This window comes from Somniosus microcephalus, chromosome 3 (genome assembly GCF_052327205.1).
Source record: "Somniosus microcephalus isolate GS21.2 chromosome 3, FLI_Smic_1.0, whole genome shotgun sequence".
Classification (NCBI taxonomy): domain Eukaryota; kingdom Metazoa; phylum Chordata; class Chondrichthyes; order Squaliformes; family Somniosidae; genus Somniosus; species Somniosus microcephalus.
The window spans coordinates 162299941-162318326 of NC_140989.1; the positions used below are offsets into that span (position 1 = coordinate 162299941).

The 18386-nt window shown below is 59.7% G+C and overlaps 1 protein-coding gene across 4 annotated transcripts in view; it reads left to right on the forward strand.

The window, feature by feature from the left end:
* The window catches only part of rmnd1 (required for meiotic nuclear division 1 homolog), a 139680-nt gene that overhangs the window by 59425 nt on the left and 61869 nt on the right, over window positions 1-18386 (forward strand). For all 4 annotated transcript variants that reach the window (XM_085981828.1, XM_085981830.1, XM_085981831.1 and 1 more), the window contains one exon: window positions 18256-18331. In XM_085981828.1, coding sequence (XP_085837954.1) covers window positions 18256-18331 — 76 coding nt within the window. The remainder of the gene's footprint in view (window positions 1-18255; window positions 18332-18386) is intronic.

Here is an 18386-nt window from a genome sequence, read left to right on the forward strand (position 1 = left end):
TAATACACTTCACCCCGCCGGACTCAATTTTAAACAAGGGGTGAATGTGGTAAACCACTGTTTGTATTCCACTGTGTACATGCCTGGACATGCCTCGGCTGACTCCTCCCACAAGTCCTAGTATAAAGGTGACTGCTCCCCAGCCCTTTGTATTTCTGGACCGGTCGACCACTCGAGGCAGACCTTCATTCTTTTGTTAATAAAAGCCTTTAGTTACTCTCTTAACTCTCAGGCCTAGAAATTGGGTTTTGGCGCAGCCAGGGCTTTAGCGCCGGAAGTTAGTGCCGGCGCTAAGTCCCCCTGCGCGCGCCAAAAATTCAGTAGCGCCGCGCCCAAACGGCTGCCGGCGCTACTGGAGGGTTTCAGCGCCTCCCAATGGGCGCTACCTGCCCCATTGCGGCGCTGTTACGGCGCTGCGGCGCCCGATGCGGTGCGGCAGGCTGGGGAAGTGCAGGCCTCCTCCTTCCGTTAAGGAGGAGCTGCCTGCACCCGACCGCTGGCCGTTGACGGCTGAATAAAAATGAGCCCGGCACCTCGGAGAAGTGCCGGGCTCGCGGCCCACACGCATCTGTGCCGTGGGGGGGTCTTGGAGGAGTCCGGGGAGGGAGGTGCGGGCAGGCGGCCGCCGTGCGACCTTAATGCGCCGGCGCTAACGTCAGCAAGGCACCTTTTACAGAACGTTGCTTGCGGCTGCCACGGGCGAGGCGGCCGCAACTCAATTTCGGGGTTCGGGCGGGTTACCACGGCAACCGGGACGCTGCGCACACCGATGACGTCATCGGTGCCGGCGCAGCGCTACCGGTGCAACGCCGCTTTTGGGCCCCACTCAATTTTTCAAATGGCCATAACTCTGGCGCTAGTCCCTCTGGCGCCTCAAAAGCGGCGCTAAGGCTAGTGAATTTCTAGGCCTCAGTCTTTTATGAGTAATTGATAGCGCATCACCCTTCTTCCCCCTCCCCCTTCTTCCCCCCTCCCCCTTCTTCCCTTCTTCCCCCCTCCCCCTTCTTCCCTTCTTCCCCCCTCCCCCTTCCTTCCCCCTCCCCCTTCCTTCCCCCTCCCCCTTCCTTCCCCCTCCCCCTTCCTTCCCCCTCCCCCTTCCTTCCCCCTCCCCCTTCTCTTCCCCCTCTGCCTTCTCTTCCCCCTCTGCCTTCTCTTCCCCCTCCCCCTTCTCTTCCCCCTCCCCCTTCTCTTCCCCCTCCCCCTTCTCTTCCCCCTCCCCCTTCTCTTCCCCCTCCCCCTTCTCTTCCCCCTCCCCCTTCTCTTCCCCCTCCCCCTTCTCTTCCCCCTCCCCCTTCTCTTCCCCCTCCCCCTTCTCTTCCCCCTCCCCCTTCTTCCCCCTCCTTCCCCCTCCCCCTTCTTCCCCCTCCCCCTTCTTCCCCCTCCCCCTTCTTCCCCCTCCCCCTTCTTCCCCCTCCCCCTTCTTCCCCCTCCCCCTTCCCCCCCTCCCCCTTCCCCCCCTCCCCCTTCTTCCCCCCCTCCCCCTTCTTCCCCCCCCTCCCCCTTCTTCCCCCCCTCCCCCTTCTTCCCCCCTCCCCCTTCTTCCCCCCTCCCCCTTCTTCCCCCCTCCCCCTTCTTCCCCCTCCCCCTTCTTCCCCGCTCCCCCTTCTTCCCCGCTCCCCCTTCTTCCCCCCTCCCCCTTCCCCCTCCCCCTTCTTTCCCCCCCTCCCTCCCCCTTCTTCCCCCCCTCCCTCCCCCTTCTTCCCCCCTCCCCCTTCTTTCCCCCCTCCTCCCACTCCTCCTTCCCCCCTCCTCCTCCTTCCCCCCTCCTCCTCCTTCCCCCCTCCCCCTCCTTCCCCCCTCCCCCTCCTTCCCCCCTCCCCCTTCTTCCCCCTTCTTCCCCCCTCCCCCTTCTTCCCCCCTCCCCTCCCCCTTCTCTTCCCCCTCCCCCTTCTTTCCCCCCTCCTCCTCCTTCCCCCCTCCTCCTCCTTCCCCCCTCCTCCTCCTTCCCCCCTCCCCCTCCTTCCCCCCTCCCCTTCTTCCCCCCTCCCCCTTCTTCCCCCCTCCCCTCCCCCTTCTTTTCCCCCTCCCTCCCCCTTCTTCCCCCCTCCAATTTCTTCCCCCCCTCCCCCTTTCCTCCCCATCCCCCTTCTCCCCCTCCCCTTTTCCTCCCTTTCCTCCCCCCTTCTTCCCCCCCCTTCCCCCCTCCCCCTATCCTTCCCCCTCCCCCTTTCCTCCCCCCCCCCCCCCCTTTCCGTCTCAAGCCGCCTCAGGACCGACCTCGGTAGGGGGGGCGGGGCTCGGGCTGACAGGGGGGGCGGGGCTCGGCTGCGCCATGTCAGTGCGTGGGGCGGCACGGAACTCAGCGGAGCCATCGCTGGCAGAGGGGAGAGGGTCTGCTGGCTCCCCCCCTCCTTCCCCCACCTTTCCCCCTCCCCCCCCTACTTCCTCCCCCCCTCCCCACCCTTCTTCCTCCCCCCCTCCCCCTCCCTTTCCTCCCCCCTCCCCCTCCCTTTCCTCCCCCCTCCCCCTCCCTTTCCTCCCCCCTCCCCCTCCCTTTCCTCCCCCCTCCCCCTCCCTTTCCTCCCCCCTCCCCCTCCCTTTCCTCCCCCTCCCCCTCCCTTTCCTCCCCCCTCCCCCTCCCTTTCCTCCCCCCTCCCTTTCCTCCCCCCCTCCCCCTCCCTTTCCTCCCCCCCTCCCCCTCCCTTTCCTCCCCCCCTCCCCCTCCCTTTCCTCCCCCCTCCCCCTCCCTTTCCTCCCCCCCTCCCCCTCCCTTTCCTCCCCCCTCCCTTTCCTCCCCCCCCTTTCCTCCCCCCTCCCTTCCCTCCCCCCTCCCTTCCCCTTTCCTCCTCCCCTCCCTTTCCTCCCCCCTCCCCCTTTCCTCCCCTCCCCTTTTCCTCCCCCTCCCCCTTTCCTCCCCCTCCCCCTTTCCTCCCCTCTTTTCCTCCCCCCTCCCCCTCCCCCTTTCCCCCCTCCCCCTTTCCTCCCCTCCCCCTTTCCCCCCTCCCCCTTTCCTCCCCTCCCCCTTTCCTCCCCTCCCCCTTTCCCCCCCCCTCCCCCCTTTTCCTCCCCCCTAGTCGCTCTCTCTTCCCCCCAGTCTCTCGCTCTCTCTCTTCCCCCCCCAGTCTCTCGCTCTCTCTCTTCCCCCCAGTCTCTCGCTCTCTCTCTTCCCCCCAGTCTCTCGCTCTCTCTCTTCCCCCCAGTCTCTCGCTCTCTCTCTTCCCCCCCAGTCTCTCGCTCTCTTCCCCCCAGTCTCTCGCTCTCTCTCTTCCCCCCCAGTCTCTCGCTCTCTCTCTTCCCCCCAGTCACTCTCGCTCTCTCTCTTCCCCCCAGTCGCTCTCGCTCTCTTTCCCCCAGTCGCGCGCTCTCTCTCTCTTCCCCCCAGTCGTTCTCTCTCTCTCTCTTCCCCCCCCCCAGTCGCTTTCTCTCTCTCTCTTCCAACCACAACATGCCCTCAAAAGACCCTCGGCACCGCCGGGCACTTCAGCTGGTATATATTATATATCTATCTATCTTCTATATATATAATAAAGGAGTCGATCTGTCTGTCCTTCTTTCTGTCCTTCTGTCTGTCTGTCCTTGGGTGTGCGCCTGCCCGGCTATGCGCTCGAAAGTTACAGAGCGTACCTACGCGTGCGTTACTTCAAAAGAAAGCTTACCATTCCAAAATGGTCGTAAGCGTATTTACGTTTCGGCCGGACTAAAATTGCGCCCGCGGTATCCGAAAAACCTTCAACATTCCGCTCATTATCCACTCTTTACCATAGAGTGACATTGAGGTTGACCAATCGTACGGTCGACCAATCAATGCGTGGCGGGGGCGGGTTTGTCGCATGTGCAGCCGGGCCCTCCTAGAGTCGAGTGACAGGACGATTGACCAATCCTATGCTTCGGTGACATGACGATCGACCAATCAGTGCGTGTGTGGGCGGGCCTTATCGTTCTGAACTGAGGTGAGTGGCCGCCATCTTTATTCTCACCTGTGTGTTTATTTGTTAGGAGTGATTTTTTTTCTTTGTTTTTACGTTTTACACATTGTTTTTTTAATGTCTAAAACGTTAAAACACAATGAAGATGGTGTCCCATCTTCTTAACAGCCGTTTAAAAAAAAAATAACTTTTGGGCCTAGAAATTCAGTTGGCTGCGCCAGCCGTTAGCGCCTTAGGAGGAGTAGATCTCGAGCGCTAGGCGCTTAGCGCCCTGGCGCAGCGCGATCTGCGCCTCGCCCCAACTTCAGTAGACATTTAGCGCCGGCGCAGATCATGACGTCATTTCGTCGTGCAACGCCCTTTGTGCGCCCGGAACCGGAACTTCACTCGCGCCGCCCCATTGCGCGCCTGGCGGCCCGAACGACTGTGAAGTGGAACGGTACACAGCCGAGGCGGGCCGCGGGGAGCGCAAATTAAAGGGCACTTACCCTGCACTATAAAGGGCAGCCATTTTGCAGCACTCACTCTTGTGCAACGGATTTTTGGAGAGAGACCAAGGAAGAGAGCTTACTGCTTTGGCCCAACACTAGGACAGGTATTTTTGGCTTCAGGCCAGAGCTTTGCAATTCTCTTTGCCTTCATTGAGATCTCAGTGTTTGCCAGCATATTATGGGGGCTGCATTGGGTGCCAACGCTGAGTTTCAGCATTATGTCCGAAGGGCTTACAGACGCCGTGAGAGAGTGGCAGCCCTGGCTAGACGCAGAGGGGGCAACAGGCGTCGGCAACGGAGGCCTTACCCACTCAGGGAATACCGCCAGCAGTTCTCCTATCTCAACATGTCTGCTGCGCAGTGTGTTAGGAGGCTGCGATTCAGAAGGGATGTGGTTGCAGAGATCTGCCAGCTGCTTCACAGAGATCTGCGTCCACAGCTGAGGCGCAGGACGTCTCTGTCGGTGGCAGTGAAGGTGACGGTGGCTCTCAACTTCTATGCCACCGGCTCCTTCCAATCCGCTACTGGGGACATCGCTAACATCTCCCAGTTCGCCATGCATTGCTGCATCCGCCAGGTGACCAATGCCCTTTTCAGAAGGAGACGTCAATTCATCTCCTTCCCCATAACCCTGGACAAGCAGCAGCAGCATGCAGTGGGATTTGCAAGAATAGCGGGCTTCCCCATGGTGCAGGGCGCCATTGACTGCACGCATGTGGCTTTGCGGGCACCTCTGGAGCATGCCGAGGATTACCGCAACCGGAAGGGCTACCATTCCCTCAATGTACAGCTGGTGTGTGACCACAGGCAGCGCATCCTAGCTGTCAATGCCCGCTTTCCAGGCAGCAGCCACGATGCCTTTATCCTGCGCCAGACAACTGTGGCTGACATGTTCCAGGCACAGCCTCACCCAAGAGGATGGCTTATCGGGGACAAAGGCTATCCTTTGTGTACCTGGCTCATGACCCAGGACCCCTGCTGAAGAGGCGTACAACGAGAGCCATCAAGCGACCAGGAACATCATCGAACAAACAATCGGCGTCCTGAAGCAACGGTTCCGCTGTCTGGATCGCTCCGGTGGAGCCCTCCAGTATTCGCAGGAGCGAGTCTCCCAATTCGTCGTCGTTTGCTGCATGCTGCACAAACTGGCTATCTGCAGGACTCAGGCACTGCCACCTCACGTTGGACCACCACCTCATGAGGAGGAGGAGCATGAGGAGGAGGAGGAGGAGGAGTACCAGCCCAGGAGGGAGGCAGAAGGTCCAAGGGCCGCCCGTCGGCGGCTTATTGAACGTCACTTCTAGGCCCCCTGTCAGGGAATGGCTTGTGCCAATGAAAGAACATGATTGCAGCCGCTCCGCAAGCCCTCAGCCGGTTAAGGCAACAAACACTTCAAAGATCAAACATGGACAATCTGAATAAAGAAAATGGTTTATTGTACAAACTCAGGGCCCCTTCCCACATGAACACCAAAAACAGACGAAACCCCCAAAAAACACTCACACACATGACTCACTCCCACAACCTGGGGAGGATTAACAAAAGATGTAAACAAAAATGGTCTTCATCCTCGGCCTTCACAAAACACCCATTCCAAAAAACAAAACATTTGGGCACACCCTCTACTTTGTGGCCCGCGAGGGCGATGCCTTCTGCAAACTTTTGCGACCCCTGCACGCCCTGCTGCTCCTCCTCAAAGTGAACCCAGTGGCTGCTGCAAGGCTGGGGGAAGGCTCCTGAGGGGCACATGTCGTGACGGCAGATGCCCTTGGGGGTCGGCCTAGACGAGGTCTGGCCCTCGAGGGGCCGGCTGGTGAATGCTGTGGCTGGGCAGCATCAGTCGCTGCAGCAGCTCGTGGCAGCTCCACTGGGGGAGTGGCAGTGGCGGCTGGAGGAATGGGGGCAAGCTGGCGGATGGCAGGTGCTCGCTGGTCGCCTGAGACACTGGCACTCGCCCGGGCCAGCACTGCAGCATGCGCAGCAATCTGCCGAGGGACAGACCGCTGTGCTGCTGCAGCGCGGCGGGTGCCCTGGCGATGCCTGGCTGACGCAGCGAGTGTGGCAACAGTGAGTGCCCGTGTTGCCCTGTTCTGTGACCGCATCAGAGCAGCCAGTGACTGCACGGCACCACTGATCACCTGGCCACTCGCTGCCTGAGCTGCCCCGAATTCCGCCAAACTCGTGGCCTGTGAGGCCCCGAATTCGGTCACACTCCGAGACAGGGACTCGATGGCCTCAGGCATCCGTGCCACTACCCCCATGAGCTCCGTGTGCCGGCGCTCCGAGTCCGCGGACATGTCCTCGAGGAGGCGCAGCTCCTCGGCGGTGACCGTCTCCGGACTGGAGGCCGGACTCTCCCTCTGGGGAGAAGGCCGCCGAGCTGCCCGACCCTTCCTGCGTTGCTGGACGCCGCTGGGCCCAGCAATTGGACTCCCCTCCGACCCTTCCCCCCTCTGGGGAGAAGGCCGCTGAGCTTCCACCCCCCCTCCCACGTTGCTGCAGGCCGCTGGTCCCAGGAGCTGCACTCCCCTCCGACACTTCCCCCAGGCTCCCCTCCAGGGAAGACGTGTCCCCTACATTGGCATGGCTTGCCGCGGCTGAGGGTTCCCCTGATGGGCCGCCTTCCTCTTCCTCCTCCTCCTCTTCCTCTTCTGAGGGGCTGTCACTGGCAACTTCAGGGACCTCCTCCTCACCATCTGAAAGCAGGAAGGCACAAGAGTAGCTTTAGAGTGAGGAGAGGGCGTCAGCGAGGGATGCATGAGTGGTGGCATTCAGCGCATTGGTCGGACAGTGGCAAAGGATGTAGATCTGATGCGCAAGTGGGACGAGAGAGGTCCAAAAGGTGATGTCCTTGCCATTGGTGCCCAGAACAGGGTCGGCATCTCCAGATGCAACGGGGCCAATCACCCGGGCACCCATTATGCGCTCCACGCGCTGTTGCAGCTCGGTGAGCTGCTGGATCTGGGGTCCGCCTCCCCCGGTCTCAGTCCGGCTCCTCTTATTATTGGCCAGCTTGGCCTGCAAGAGAAAGGACGGCCTCTAAGTACAGTGTGTAGCCCTGATCTTGTGTGCACTGCCTCCCATGGTGGAATAGCCTGGCCAGTGTGTAGCCCTGATCTTGTGTGCACTGCCTCCCATGGTCGAATAGCCTGGCCAGTGTGTAGCCCTGATCTTGTGTGCACTGCCTCCCATGGTCGAATAGCTTGGCCAGTGTGTTAAGTGCAGAATGTGCAATTGATGTTCATGACTGTCCCATAGCTGCTGCATGAGGGCTGGCCATTAGGGCTTTCAGGTCCCTTTGCCCATAATGTGAGGTGCACATGCAAGGATGAGGAGGACACTGGAAAGGGTACTCACCCTGACAATCCTGGTGAGGTCATTTAGCTTTTTGCGGCATTGTACAGAGCTCCTGGGGACCTCACTGTTGGATGTCACCCTGGTGGCGACATCCCTCCAGGCTTTCCGGTGGACGCGGGCCGCCGGCTTCTTCCCATTATCCGGAAACAAGATATGGCGTCTCTTCTCCACAGCGCCAACCAGCACCCTGAGATCATGCTCTGAGAAGCGCTGCGCTCGTTCACGGGCCTTCTCCATCCTTTCAGGCACTATTTGGGTCCAGCAGCAGTGTTCAGGCCTAGCTGGAGGGCTGCAGTGTCCAGGGCGTGGCAGCAGACCAACTCGACCCTTCCCCCTTAAGAGCTGGCCGGCGCCAGAGTGTCTGCTGTCAATCAAGAAATGACCGCACCTGCGCTGCGCCCGGCCTCGGCGGTATCGCTCAGCACCGCCGGCTTAGCGCCTAAAGATAGTCGTGCATCGCCAGTTTTAGCGCTCGAGCAAACTCTTAGGGCGAAGCTACTGAATATCGGCGAAGTGGCCTCGACTTTGCGCCGGGCGCAAACTTTAGCGGCCGCCCGACTTTACCGCCCCAAAAGTGGCTATAATGAATTTCTAGGCCTTGGTGTTTTCAGCAAGAATGCGCGTTCCTTCTCCGTGGCAGCTTTTTAAAAACATTAAAAAACTTTCAAGATGGCCTCCCATCTTCTTAACACCCGTTTTTGAAAAAAAATGTTTTTTGCTCTTTCGCTGACCCCCTCAAAACACTCCTCCCCTCCTCCCACTCTCCCTCCTCCTCCTCCCCCCCCGCCTTCTCACTCTCTCCCCCCCACTTCTCTCTCTCTCTCTCTCTCTCTCTCCCCCCGGTGCCCCCCCCTCCCTCCCTCGCCCCCCCCTTCTCCCTCGCCCCCCCTTCTCCCTCGCCCCCCCTCCCTCGCCCCCCCTCTCCCTCGCCCCCCTCTCCCTCGTCCCCCCTCTCCCTCGTCCCCCCTCTCCCTCGTCCCCCCTCTCCCTCGTCCCCCCTCTCCCTCGTCCCCCCTCTCCCTCGTCCCCCCTCTCCCTCGCCCCCCCCCCTCTCCCTCGCCCCCCTCTCCCTCGCCCCCCTCTCCCTCGCCCCCCCCTCTCCCTCGCCCCCCCTCCCTCGCCCCCCCCTCCCTCGCCCCCCCCCCCTCGTCCCCCCTCTCCCTCGTCCCCCCTCTCCCTCGTCCCCCCTCTCCCTCGTCCCCCCTCTCCTCGTCCCCCCTCTCCCTCGTCCCCCCTCTCCCTCGTCCCCCCTCTCCCTCGTCCCCCTCTCCCTCGTCCCCCCTCTCCCTCGTCCCCCTCTCCCTCGCCCCCCCTCTCCCTCGCCCCCCCTCTCCCTCGCCCCCCCTCTCCCTCGCCCCCCCCTCTCCCTCGCCCCCCCCTCCCTCGCCCCCCCCTCTCCCTCGCGCCCCCCCTCTCCCTCGCGCCCCCCCTCTCCCTCGCGCCCCCCCTCTCCCTCGCGCCCCCCCCTCTCCCTCGCGCCCCCCCTCTCCCTCGCGCCCCCCCTCCCTCGCCCCCCTCCCTCGCCCCCCCCCTCCCTCGCCCCCCCCTCCCTCGCCCCCCCCCCCCTCGCCCCCCACTCCCTCGCCCCCCCCTCCCTCGCCCCCCCTCCCTCGCCCCCCCCTCCCTCGCCCCCCCCTCCCTCGCCCCCCCCTCCCTCGCCCCCCCCCTCCCTCGCCCCCCCCTCCCTCGCCCCCCCCCTCCCTCGCCCCCCCCCTCCCTCGCCCCCCCCCTCCCTCGCCCCCCCCTCCCTCGCCCCCCCCTCCCTCGCCCCCCCTCCCTCGCCCCCCCCTCCCTCGCCCCCCCCTCCCTCGCCCCCCCCTCCCTCGCCCCCCCCTCCCTCGCCCCCCCCTCCCTCGCCCCCCCCTCCCTCGCCCCCCCCTCCCTCGCCCCCCCCTCCCTCGCCCCCCCTCCCTCGCCCCCCCCTCCCTCGCCCCCCCCTCCCTCGCCCCCCCCTCCCTCGCCCCCCCTCCCTCGCCCCCCCCCCCCTCGCCCCCCCCCCCTCCCTCGCCCCCCCTCCCTCGCCCCCCCTCCCTCGCCCCCCCCCTCCCTCGCCCCCCCCCCGCGCCCCCCCTCTCCCGCGCCCCCCCCCGCGCCCCCCCTCTCCCGCGCCCCCCCTCTCCCGCGCCCCCCTCTCCCGCGCCCCCCCTCTCCCGCGCCCCCCCTCTCCCGCGCCCCCCCTCTCCCGCGCCCCCCCTCTCCCGCGCCCCCCCTCTCCCGCGCCCCCCCTCTCCCGCGCCCCCCCTCTCCCGCGCCCCCCCCTCTCCCGCGCCCCCCCTCTCCCGCGCCCCCCCTCTCCCGCGCCCCCCCTCTCCCGCGCCCCCCCTCTCCCGCGCCCCCCCCTCTCCCGCGCCCCCCCTCTCCCGCGCCCCCCCTCTCCCGCGCCCCCCCTCTCCCGCGCCCCCCCTCTCCCGCGCCCCCCCTCTCCCGCGCCCCCCCTCTCCCGCGCCCCCCCTCTCCCGCGCCCCCCCTCTCCCTCGCCCCCCTCTCTCCCTCGCCCCCCCCGTCGCTCTCTTCCCCCCCCGTCGCTCTCTTCCCCCCCCCCGTCGCTCTCTTCCCCCCCCGTCGCTCTCTTCCCCCCCCGTCGCTCTCTTCCCCCCCCGTCGCTCTCTTCCCCCCCCCGTCGCTCTCTTCCCCCCCCGTCGCTCTCTTCCCCCCCCCCCGTCGCTCTCTTCCCCCCCCCGTCGCTCTCTTCCCCCCCCCCGTCGCTCTCTTCCCCCCCCCCCGTCGCTCTCTTCCCCCCCCCGTCGCTCTCTTCCCCCCCCCCCGTCGCTCTCTTCCCCCCCCCCGTCGCTCTCTTCCCCCCCCCGTCGCTCTCTTCCCCCCCGTCGCTCTCTTCCCCCCCGTCGCTCTCTTCCCCCCCGTCGCTCTCTTCCCCCCCCCCGTCGCTCTCTTCCCCCCCCCGTCGCTCTCTTCCCCCCCCCGTCGCTCTCTTCCCCCCCCCGTCGCTCTCTTCCCCCCCCCCGTCGCTCTCTTCCCCCCCCCGTCGCTCTCTTCCCCCCCCCCGTCGCTCTCTTCCCCCCCCCCGTCGCTCTCTTCCCCCCCCCCGTCGCTCTCTTCCCCCCCCGTCGCTCTCTTCCCCCCCCCGTCGCTCTCTTCCCCCCCCGTCGCTCTCTTCCCCCCCCCGTCGCTCTCTTCCCCCCCCCGTCGCTCTCTTCCCCCCCCCGTCGCTCTGTTCCCCCCCCCGTCGCTCTGTTCCCCCCCCGTCGCTCTGTTCCCCCCCCGTCGCTCTGTTCCCCCCCCGTCGCTCTGTTCCCCCCCCGTCGCTCTGTTCCCCCCCCGTCGCTCTGTTCCCCCCCCGTCGCTCTGTTCCCCCCCCGTCGCTCTGTTCCCCCCCCGTCGCTCTGTTCCCCCCCCGTCGCTCTGTTCCCCCCCCGTCGCTCTCTTCCCCCCCCGTCGCTCTCTTCCCCCCCCCGTCGCTCTCTTCCCCCCCCCGTCGCTCTCTTCCCCCCCCGTCGCTCTCTTCCCCCCCCGTCGCTCTCTTCCCCCCCCGTCGCTCTCTTCCCCCCCCGTCGCTCTCTTCCCCCCCCGTCGCTCTCTTCCCCCCCCGTCGCTCTCTTCCCCCCCCGTCGCTCTCTTCCCCCCCCGTCGCTCTCTTCCCCCCCCGTCGCTCTCTTCCCCCCCCGTCGCTCTCTTCCCCCCCCGTCGCTCTCTTCCCCCCCCGTCGCTCTCTTCCCCCCCCGTCGCTCTCTTCCCCCCCCGTCGCTCTCTTCCCCCCCCGTCGCTCTCTTCCCCCCCCGTCGCTCTCTTCCCCCCCCCGTCGCTCTCTTCCCCCCCCCGTCGCTCTCTTCCCCCCCCGTCGCTCTCTTCCCCCCCCGTCGCTCTCTTCCCCCCCCGTCGCTCTCTTCCCCCCCCGTCGCTCTCTTCCCCCCCCGTCGCTCTCTTCCCCCCCCGTCGCTCTCTTCCCCCCCCGTCGCTCTCTTCCCCCCCCGTCGCTCTCTTCCCCCCCCGTCGCTCTCTTCCCCCCCCGTCGCTCTCTTCCCCCCCCGTCGCTCTCTTCCCCCCCCGTCGCTCTCTTCCCCCCCCGTCGCTCTCTTCCCCCCCCCGTCGCTCTCTTCCCCCCCCGTCGCTCTCTTCCCCCCCCCCCCCCGTCGCTCTCTTCCCCCCCCGTCGCTCTCTTCCCCCCCCGTCGCTCTCTTCCCCCCCCGTCGCTCTCTTCCCCCCCCGTCGCTCTCTTCCCCCCCCCGTCGCTCTCTTCCCCCCCCCGTCGCTCTCTTCCCCCCCCCGTCGCTCTCTTCCCCCCCCCGTCGCTCTCTTCCCCCCCCGTCGCTCTCTTCCCCCCCCCGTCGCTCTCTTCCCCCCCCCGTCGCTCTCTTCCCCCCCCCGTCGCTCTCTTCCCCCCCCGTCGCTCTCTTCCCCCCCCGTCGCTCTCTTCCCCCCCCCCGTCGCTCTCTTCCCCCCCCGTCGCTCTCTTCCCCCCCCGTCGCTCTCTTCCCCCCCCGTCGCTCTCTTCCCCCCCCCGTCGCTCTCTTCCCCCCCCGTCGCTCTCTTCCCCCCCCCGTCGCTCTCTTCCCCCCCCCCGTCGCTCTCTTCCCCCCCCGTCGCTCTCTTCCCCCCCCGTCGCTCTCTTCCCCCCCGTCGCTCTCTTCCCCCCCCGTCGCTCTCTTCCCCCCCCGTCGCTCTCTTTCCCCCCCCGTCGCTCTCTTTCCCCCCCCCGTCGCTCTCTTTCCCCCCCCAGTCGCGCTCGCCCTCCCCCCCCCCAGTCGCTCTCGCTCTCTCTTCCAACAACAACATGCCCTCAAAAAAGCCTCGGCAACCGCCGGTCACTTCAGCTAGTAAACTATAAAATACATGAAATAACTGTTTTAAACAATAATTTAAATTTTTGAAAAAAATAATTTTATTTTCTCACAGGGCTAAAATTAAACTTACCTTTCTTTAAAGTATTTAAAAATAATAAACCTGTGGAAAAAATGTTTTCATTTTAATTAATTCACCACTTACCTTGTAAAAAGCAGGCCTTGCGACTGCTTTTTATGTGTGTAACTTTTGGAGACTTACCCTCCCGGGAAAACCTGCAAAAAAAGCGTAAGTTCGATGCGCACGCGCAGCCTCTCCTGCGCACGCGTTCGACCTCTGAACCCCTTCGTTCAGGGGAACGGAAGTGCCGGTTTCCCACGCATGCGCAGTGCATGCAGGAAACCGGCACTTACATTGGGCCTACGGGTGAGTACCCCGTGCGTACTCACCCATGGAGACCCGAATTTTTGGGCCAATATTTTTCTTTTCTATTCCTACCAAAGTGAATAACTTCACATTTGCCCACATTATACTCCATCTGCCAAATTCTTGCCCACTCACTTAACCTAGCTACATCCCTTTGCAGACTCTTTATGTCCTCCTCACAACTTGCTTTCCCACCTGTCTTTGTATCATCTGCAAATTTGGCTACAATACACTCGCTTCCTTCATCCAAGTCATTAATATAGATTGATAATAGTTGAGGCCCCAGTACTGATCCCTGTCGCTCCCCACTAGTTACAGATTGCCATCCTGAAAATGACCCATTTATCCCGACTCTCTGTTTTCTGTTAGTTAGCCAATCCTCTATCCAATCTAATATATTACCCCCAACACCATGAGCTCTTATCTTATGCAGTAACCTTTTATGTGGCACCTTATCGAATGCCTTTTGGAAATCCAAATACACTACATCTACTGGTTCCCCTTTATCCACCCTGCTTATTACCTCCTCAAAGAATTCTAATAGATCTGTCAAATACAATTTCCCTTTCAAAAAAACCATATTGACTCTGTTTGATTGTATTATGATTTTCTAAACGCCCTGCTACTACTTCCTTAATAATGGATTCGAGCATTTTGCCAATGGCAGATGTTAGGCTAACTGGCCTATAGTTTCCTGCTTTCTGTCTCCCACCTGTTTTAAATAAGGGCCATTGAGGATGGGGATATTCATGGAGCCTCCTTCTCCCGTTCACCACCACCGTTCACAACTGGATGTGGCAGGACTGCAGAGCTTTGATCTGATCTGTTGATTGTGGGATCGCTTAGCTCTGTCTATAGCATGCTGCTTCCGCTTTTTAGCATGCATGTAGTCCTGTGTTGCAGCTTCCCCAGGTTGGCACTGCATTTTTAGGTACGCCTGGTGCTGCGCGCCTAGCATGCTCTTTATTGAACCAGGGTTGGTCCCCTGGCTTGATGGTAATGGTAGAGTGAGGGATATGCTGGGCCATGAGGTTACAGATTGTGGTGGAATACAATTCTGCTGCTGCTGCTGATGACCCACAATGCCTCATGGATGCCCAGTTTTGAGCTGCTAGATCTGTTCTGAATCTATCCCATTTGGCACGGTGGTAGTGCCACACAACACAATGGAGGGTGTCCTCAGTGTGAAGATGGGACTTCGTCTCCGCAATGACTGTGCGGTGGTCACTGCTACCAATGCTGTCATGGACAGATGCATCTGCGACAGATAGATTGGTGAGGACGAGGTCAAGTAGGTTTTTCCCTCATGTTAGTTCCCTCACCACCTGTCACAGGCCCAGACTGGCAGCTATATCCTTCAGGACTTGGCCAGCTCGATCAGTAGTGGTGCTACCGAGCCAGTCTTGGTGATGGACATTAAGTCCCCCACCCAGATGGGAGGTTCCATGAATATCCCCATCCTCATTCTGTGCCCTTGCTACTCTCAGTGCTTCTTCCAAGTGGTGTTCAACATGGAGGAGTACTAATTCATCAGCTTAGGGAAGGCGGTCGGTGGTAATCAGCAGGAGGTTTTCTTGCCCGTGCCTGACCTGAAGCCATGAGACTTCATGGGATCCGGAGTCGATGTTGAGGATTCCCAGGGCCACTCCTTCCCGACTGTATACCACTGTGCCACCACTCCTGGTGGGTCTGTCCTGCCGGTGGGACAGGATATACCCAGGGATGGTGATGGAGGAGTTTGGGACATTGGCTGAAAAGTATGATTCTGTGAGTGTGACTGTCAGGCTGTTGCTTGACTAGTCTGTGGGATAGCTCTCCCAATTTGCGTCAGCCCAACATTCCAGACCTTTTCATTCCAGGAAGCAGACTTGAGGGCTGGCTCGTAGGAGGCAAGGGATACCCACTTCAAACTTGGCTCATAACTCCAGTGAGGAACCCCACCAATGAGTCGCACAAGCGGAAAAACGAGAGTCACATGATCACCATGTGTGTCATCGAGCTAGCCATTGGAATGTTGAAGATGCACGTCACTTGTCTAGATAGGTTTGGAGGTGCCCCTCAATACTCGCTAGCGAGGGTGTCCAGAAAGAGATTGGTGTGCTGCATCCTTCAGATATTTGTAATTCTGTCACCAGCTATCAGCGAGCACCCTGTCTCTCCATCTCCGACTGAGAGGGACGCAGATATGCCACTTATCTCCAGGGTGTCCTCTTCTGCATCTGCAAGCTGGACTATTTGGGGCACCTTCACTCCTGTCCCTCTCTCTTGCGTTTTGCGCTCTCTTCTACAAAGGGCGAAAAAATAGACCTGTGTGTGAGTGAAGGTGAGGTGCATTCGGTTAGTGTGACTATGAAACACATGCATCACGTTGCACCAGGATTGGGGGGGGTGTCAACGGTGGATGGATAAATGGGGATGAGATGCAGTGCATAGAAAGTGAAGGCTGGATGCTGCTGAAAATTGTGTGGGTGGGGAGGGATGTGATGGAGAACACTTGGCAAGACCGAGTGAAGGGAGGGAGCTTAAAGCATGGGATGTAATTGAATCAGCAAATGTACTCACTTTTCCTGACCTGGTTAGGTCATTAAATCATTTTGTACATTGCCTCCGTGACCTGGGCACAACGCTCCTGCTGCTCAGCTCCTCAGCTACCCCCCAACCACACCTTTTTAGTGTTTTGGTGAGAGCAACAGGTTTCTTCCTCCCATACCTGGGGGAAAGTATGTCCCTCCTCCTGACTGCACCCAGCAGTAATTCCAGCTCTAAGTCCACTATCCGTTCTGAACACATCCAATTTCCATTTGTGCACTATCCCTTTAAATACAGCTGAGATTGTGTCATGTGGGTGTGCATTATGGCCACTCAGCAGTTTGGAGATGCGAAACCTGGAAGTCAAGATTAATCGGTACAATTGAGTTGATGTATCAGATTTCGAGCTGCTCATTTGACTTCCGGGTTTCCCCCACCCAATTCCATGACCTGGGCAGAACGCTCCTGCTGCTCAGCTACCTCCAACCACACCTTTTTGGTGAGACCAGCAGGTTTCTTCCTCCCATCCCTGCTCGGAAGCTGCCTTCATATTAAAATTGCGTAAATCCAGCAATTTCTTGAATCACACGGGGAGGTTGACGCCGAGCTCCATTTTCCGCAAGGCTAACATAGGAACGGTGCAAATCATCCAGCAATTTGTGTCGATTTGCGACTTACGGCGTATCTCTTCGAACTCCAAACCATCGTCAACACCTTCACCGAAGCGTACGAGAGCATAGGCCTTACACTAAACATCTGTAAGACAAGGTCCTCTACCAACCTGCCCCCGCCACATAGTACTGCCCCCCCCCACCCCCCCCCGATTATCAAAATCCACGACAAGGCCTTGGACAACGTGGACCACTTTCCATACCTCTGGAGCCTACTTTCAACAAGGGCCGACGTTGACGACGAAGTCCAACACCGCCTTCAGTGTGCCAGTGCAGCCTTTGGTCGCCTGAGGAAGAGAGTGTTTGAAGACCAGGATCTCAAAACCGGCATTAAGCTCATGGTCTACAGAGCAACAGTGATACCCGCCCTGCTGTATGCCTCAGAGACATGGATCATGTACAGCAGGCACCTCAAAGCACTGGAGAGGTACCACCAATGCTGCCTCCGCAAGATCCTGCAAATCCATTGGCAGGATAGGCGCACTAATGTCAGCGTTCTTGTTCAGGCCAACATCCCCAGCATCGAAGCTTTGACCACGCTCGATCAGCTCCGATGGACAGGTCACATTGTCCGCATGCCCGATACGAGACTCCCAAAACAAGCGCTCTACTTGGAGCTCCGGCACGGCAAGGGAGCCCCAGGCGGGCAGAGGAAATGCTTCAAGGACACCCTCAAAGCCTCCTTGAAAAAGTGTAACATCCCCACCGACACCTGGGAATCCGTGGCCCAAGACTGCACAAAGTGGAGGAGAAGCATCCGGGAAGGCGCCAAACACCTCGAGTCTCTTCGCTGGGAGCAACCGGAAGCCAAGCGCAGGCAGCACAAGGAGCGCACGTCAACCCAAGCACCCCACCCACCCGCCCCTTCAACCACCGTCTGCCCCACCTGTGACAGAGACTGTAGCTCCCGCATTGGACTCCTCAGTCACCTGAGAACTCATTTTTAATGTCGAAGCAAGTCATCCTCGGTTCTGAGGGACTGCCTAAAAAGAAGATCTCTTCCTCGCCAGAAATTGCTGGATTTCTTGCACACTAATAATGGCGTGCGCCTTTAACTTGCCATTATTTTGCTGCTTGACAAAGAGAAAATAAAGAAAACATATTTTGAAGAGGTTGTTTTTCGAACGGTGCTTTTTCTCTCCTATCTACAGATCATCTCATCAAACATGTGTTATAATGTATGTATAGGATTTGAGGTTAGCTCAGCACATATATCTTTGACAATTTCACAAATGGACTTGGCCTTGTAGCAATTCCAAGTTTGCTTTTTTGAGGAGGATGTAACAACACGTTTTCTGTCATCAAAGTATCGGAAAGCTTTGCATCATGGCTAGTCTATTAGTAATAAAGAAAAACTGGGAGGTATCATTTTGAGCATTGATGGACCAGAGAACAGTAAAGAAGCATTTCATAATAGAAGTTTTGAAATTGATGGCAGTTACAAAGCTTGCGTTACATTCTGTTTAGAAGAGCTAAGATTCCAAAAATGGTCCTTCTGTATTTCACCAGAGTGTACTTTAATGTAGCCTATCTTCAAATAATGGATTCCTATTTAGCCTATCCTCCCCTTTGATTTCTGGGCTCAGGTTCAGTGATAGATATAATAAGATGCATTTGTCTTTCGACACTGAACCAAACTTCAGGTAGGGAGAATGATTAACATTGCAGTAAATCCCACCATTCCAAGCCTTGCTCAGCCATGGAGGAAAGTGAGCATTGGGGTTCTACTGTGAAAACAAAAGTCATTCAAAATATAATCCTTTCTAATTATACAACATTATAGCTTGTACTGCATAAACATTGGCACATCGTGAAAACCAAGTTTTAATAGTCTTGATACTGGATAAAGGATGACTGCATGTTGCTCCATTTAATTACTCAAGTGAAGATTGATGAAGCTCTTGCAATCAGGATGAGCTCAAATGTTTATTGACCCTGGAAATCAAACATTATACAAATCTTCTGTACTGTTCAGCTGCTATTCACCCTCCCTCTCTGGAGGCTGATCACTTTATTAACAGAAATTAAAATGCTTACATTTTGTGTTGTTTTGTTCAGCATAAAGAATGCTACATATTGAATTGTATTGTCTGTTTAAACTTTTTTTTTGTTTAGCATTACCATAGTATTAAGTCCTTTGCAAATCTCTTTATTCCTTGCTCAATGTTTTTTCCCCAGATGCCTCAAACGTCTTAGTAATTGGAACTGATATGTTGGCCAAGCCAAATGATTATGGATTAATTTTCTTATTCAGGTTGGTTTGCATGACATTTCTGCACCTACTACCTTTTCTGTAGATAGTGTAATGG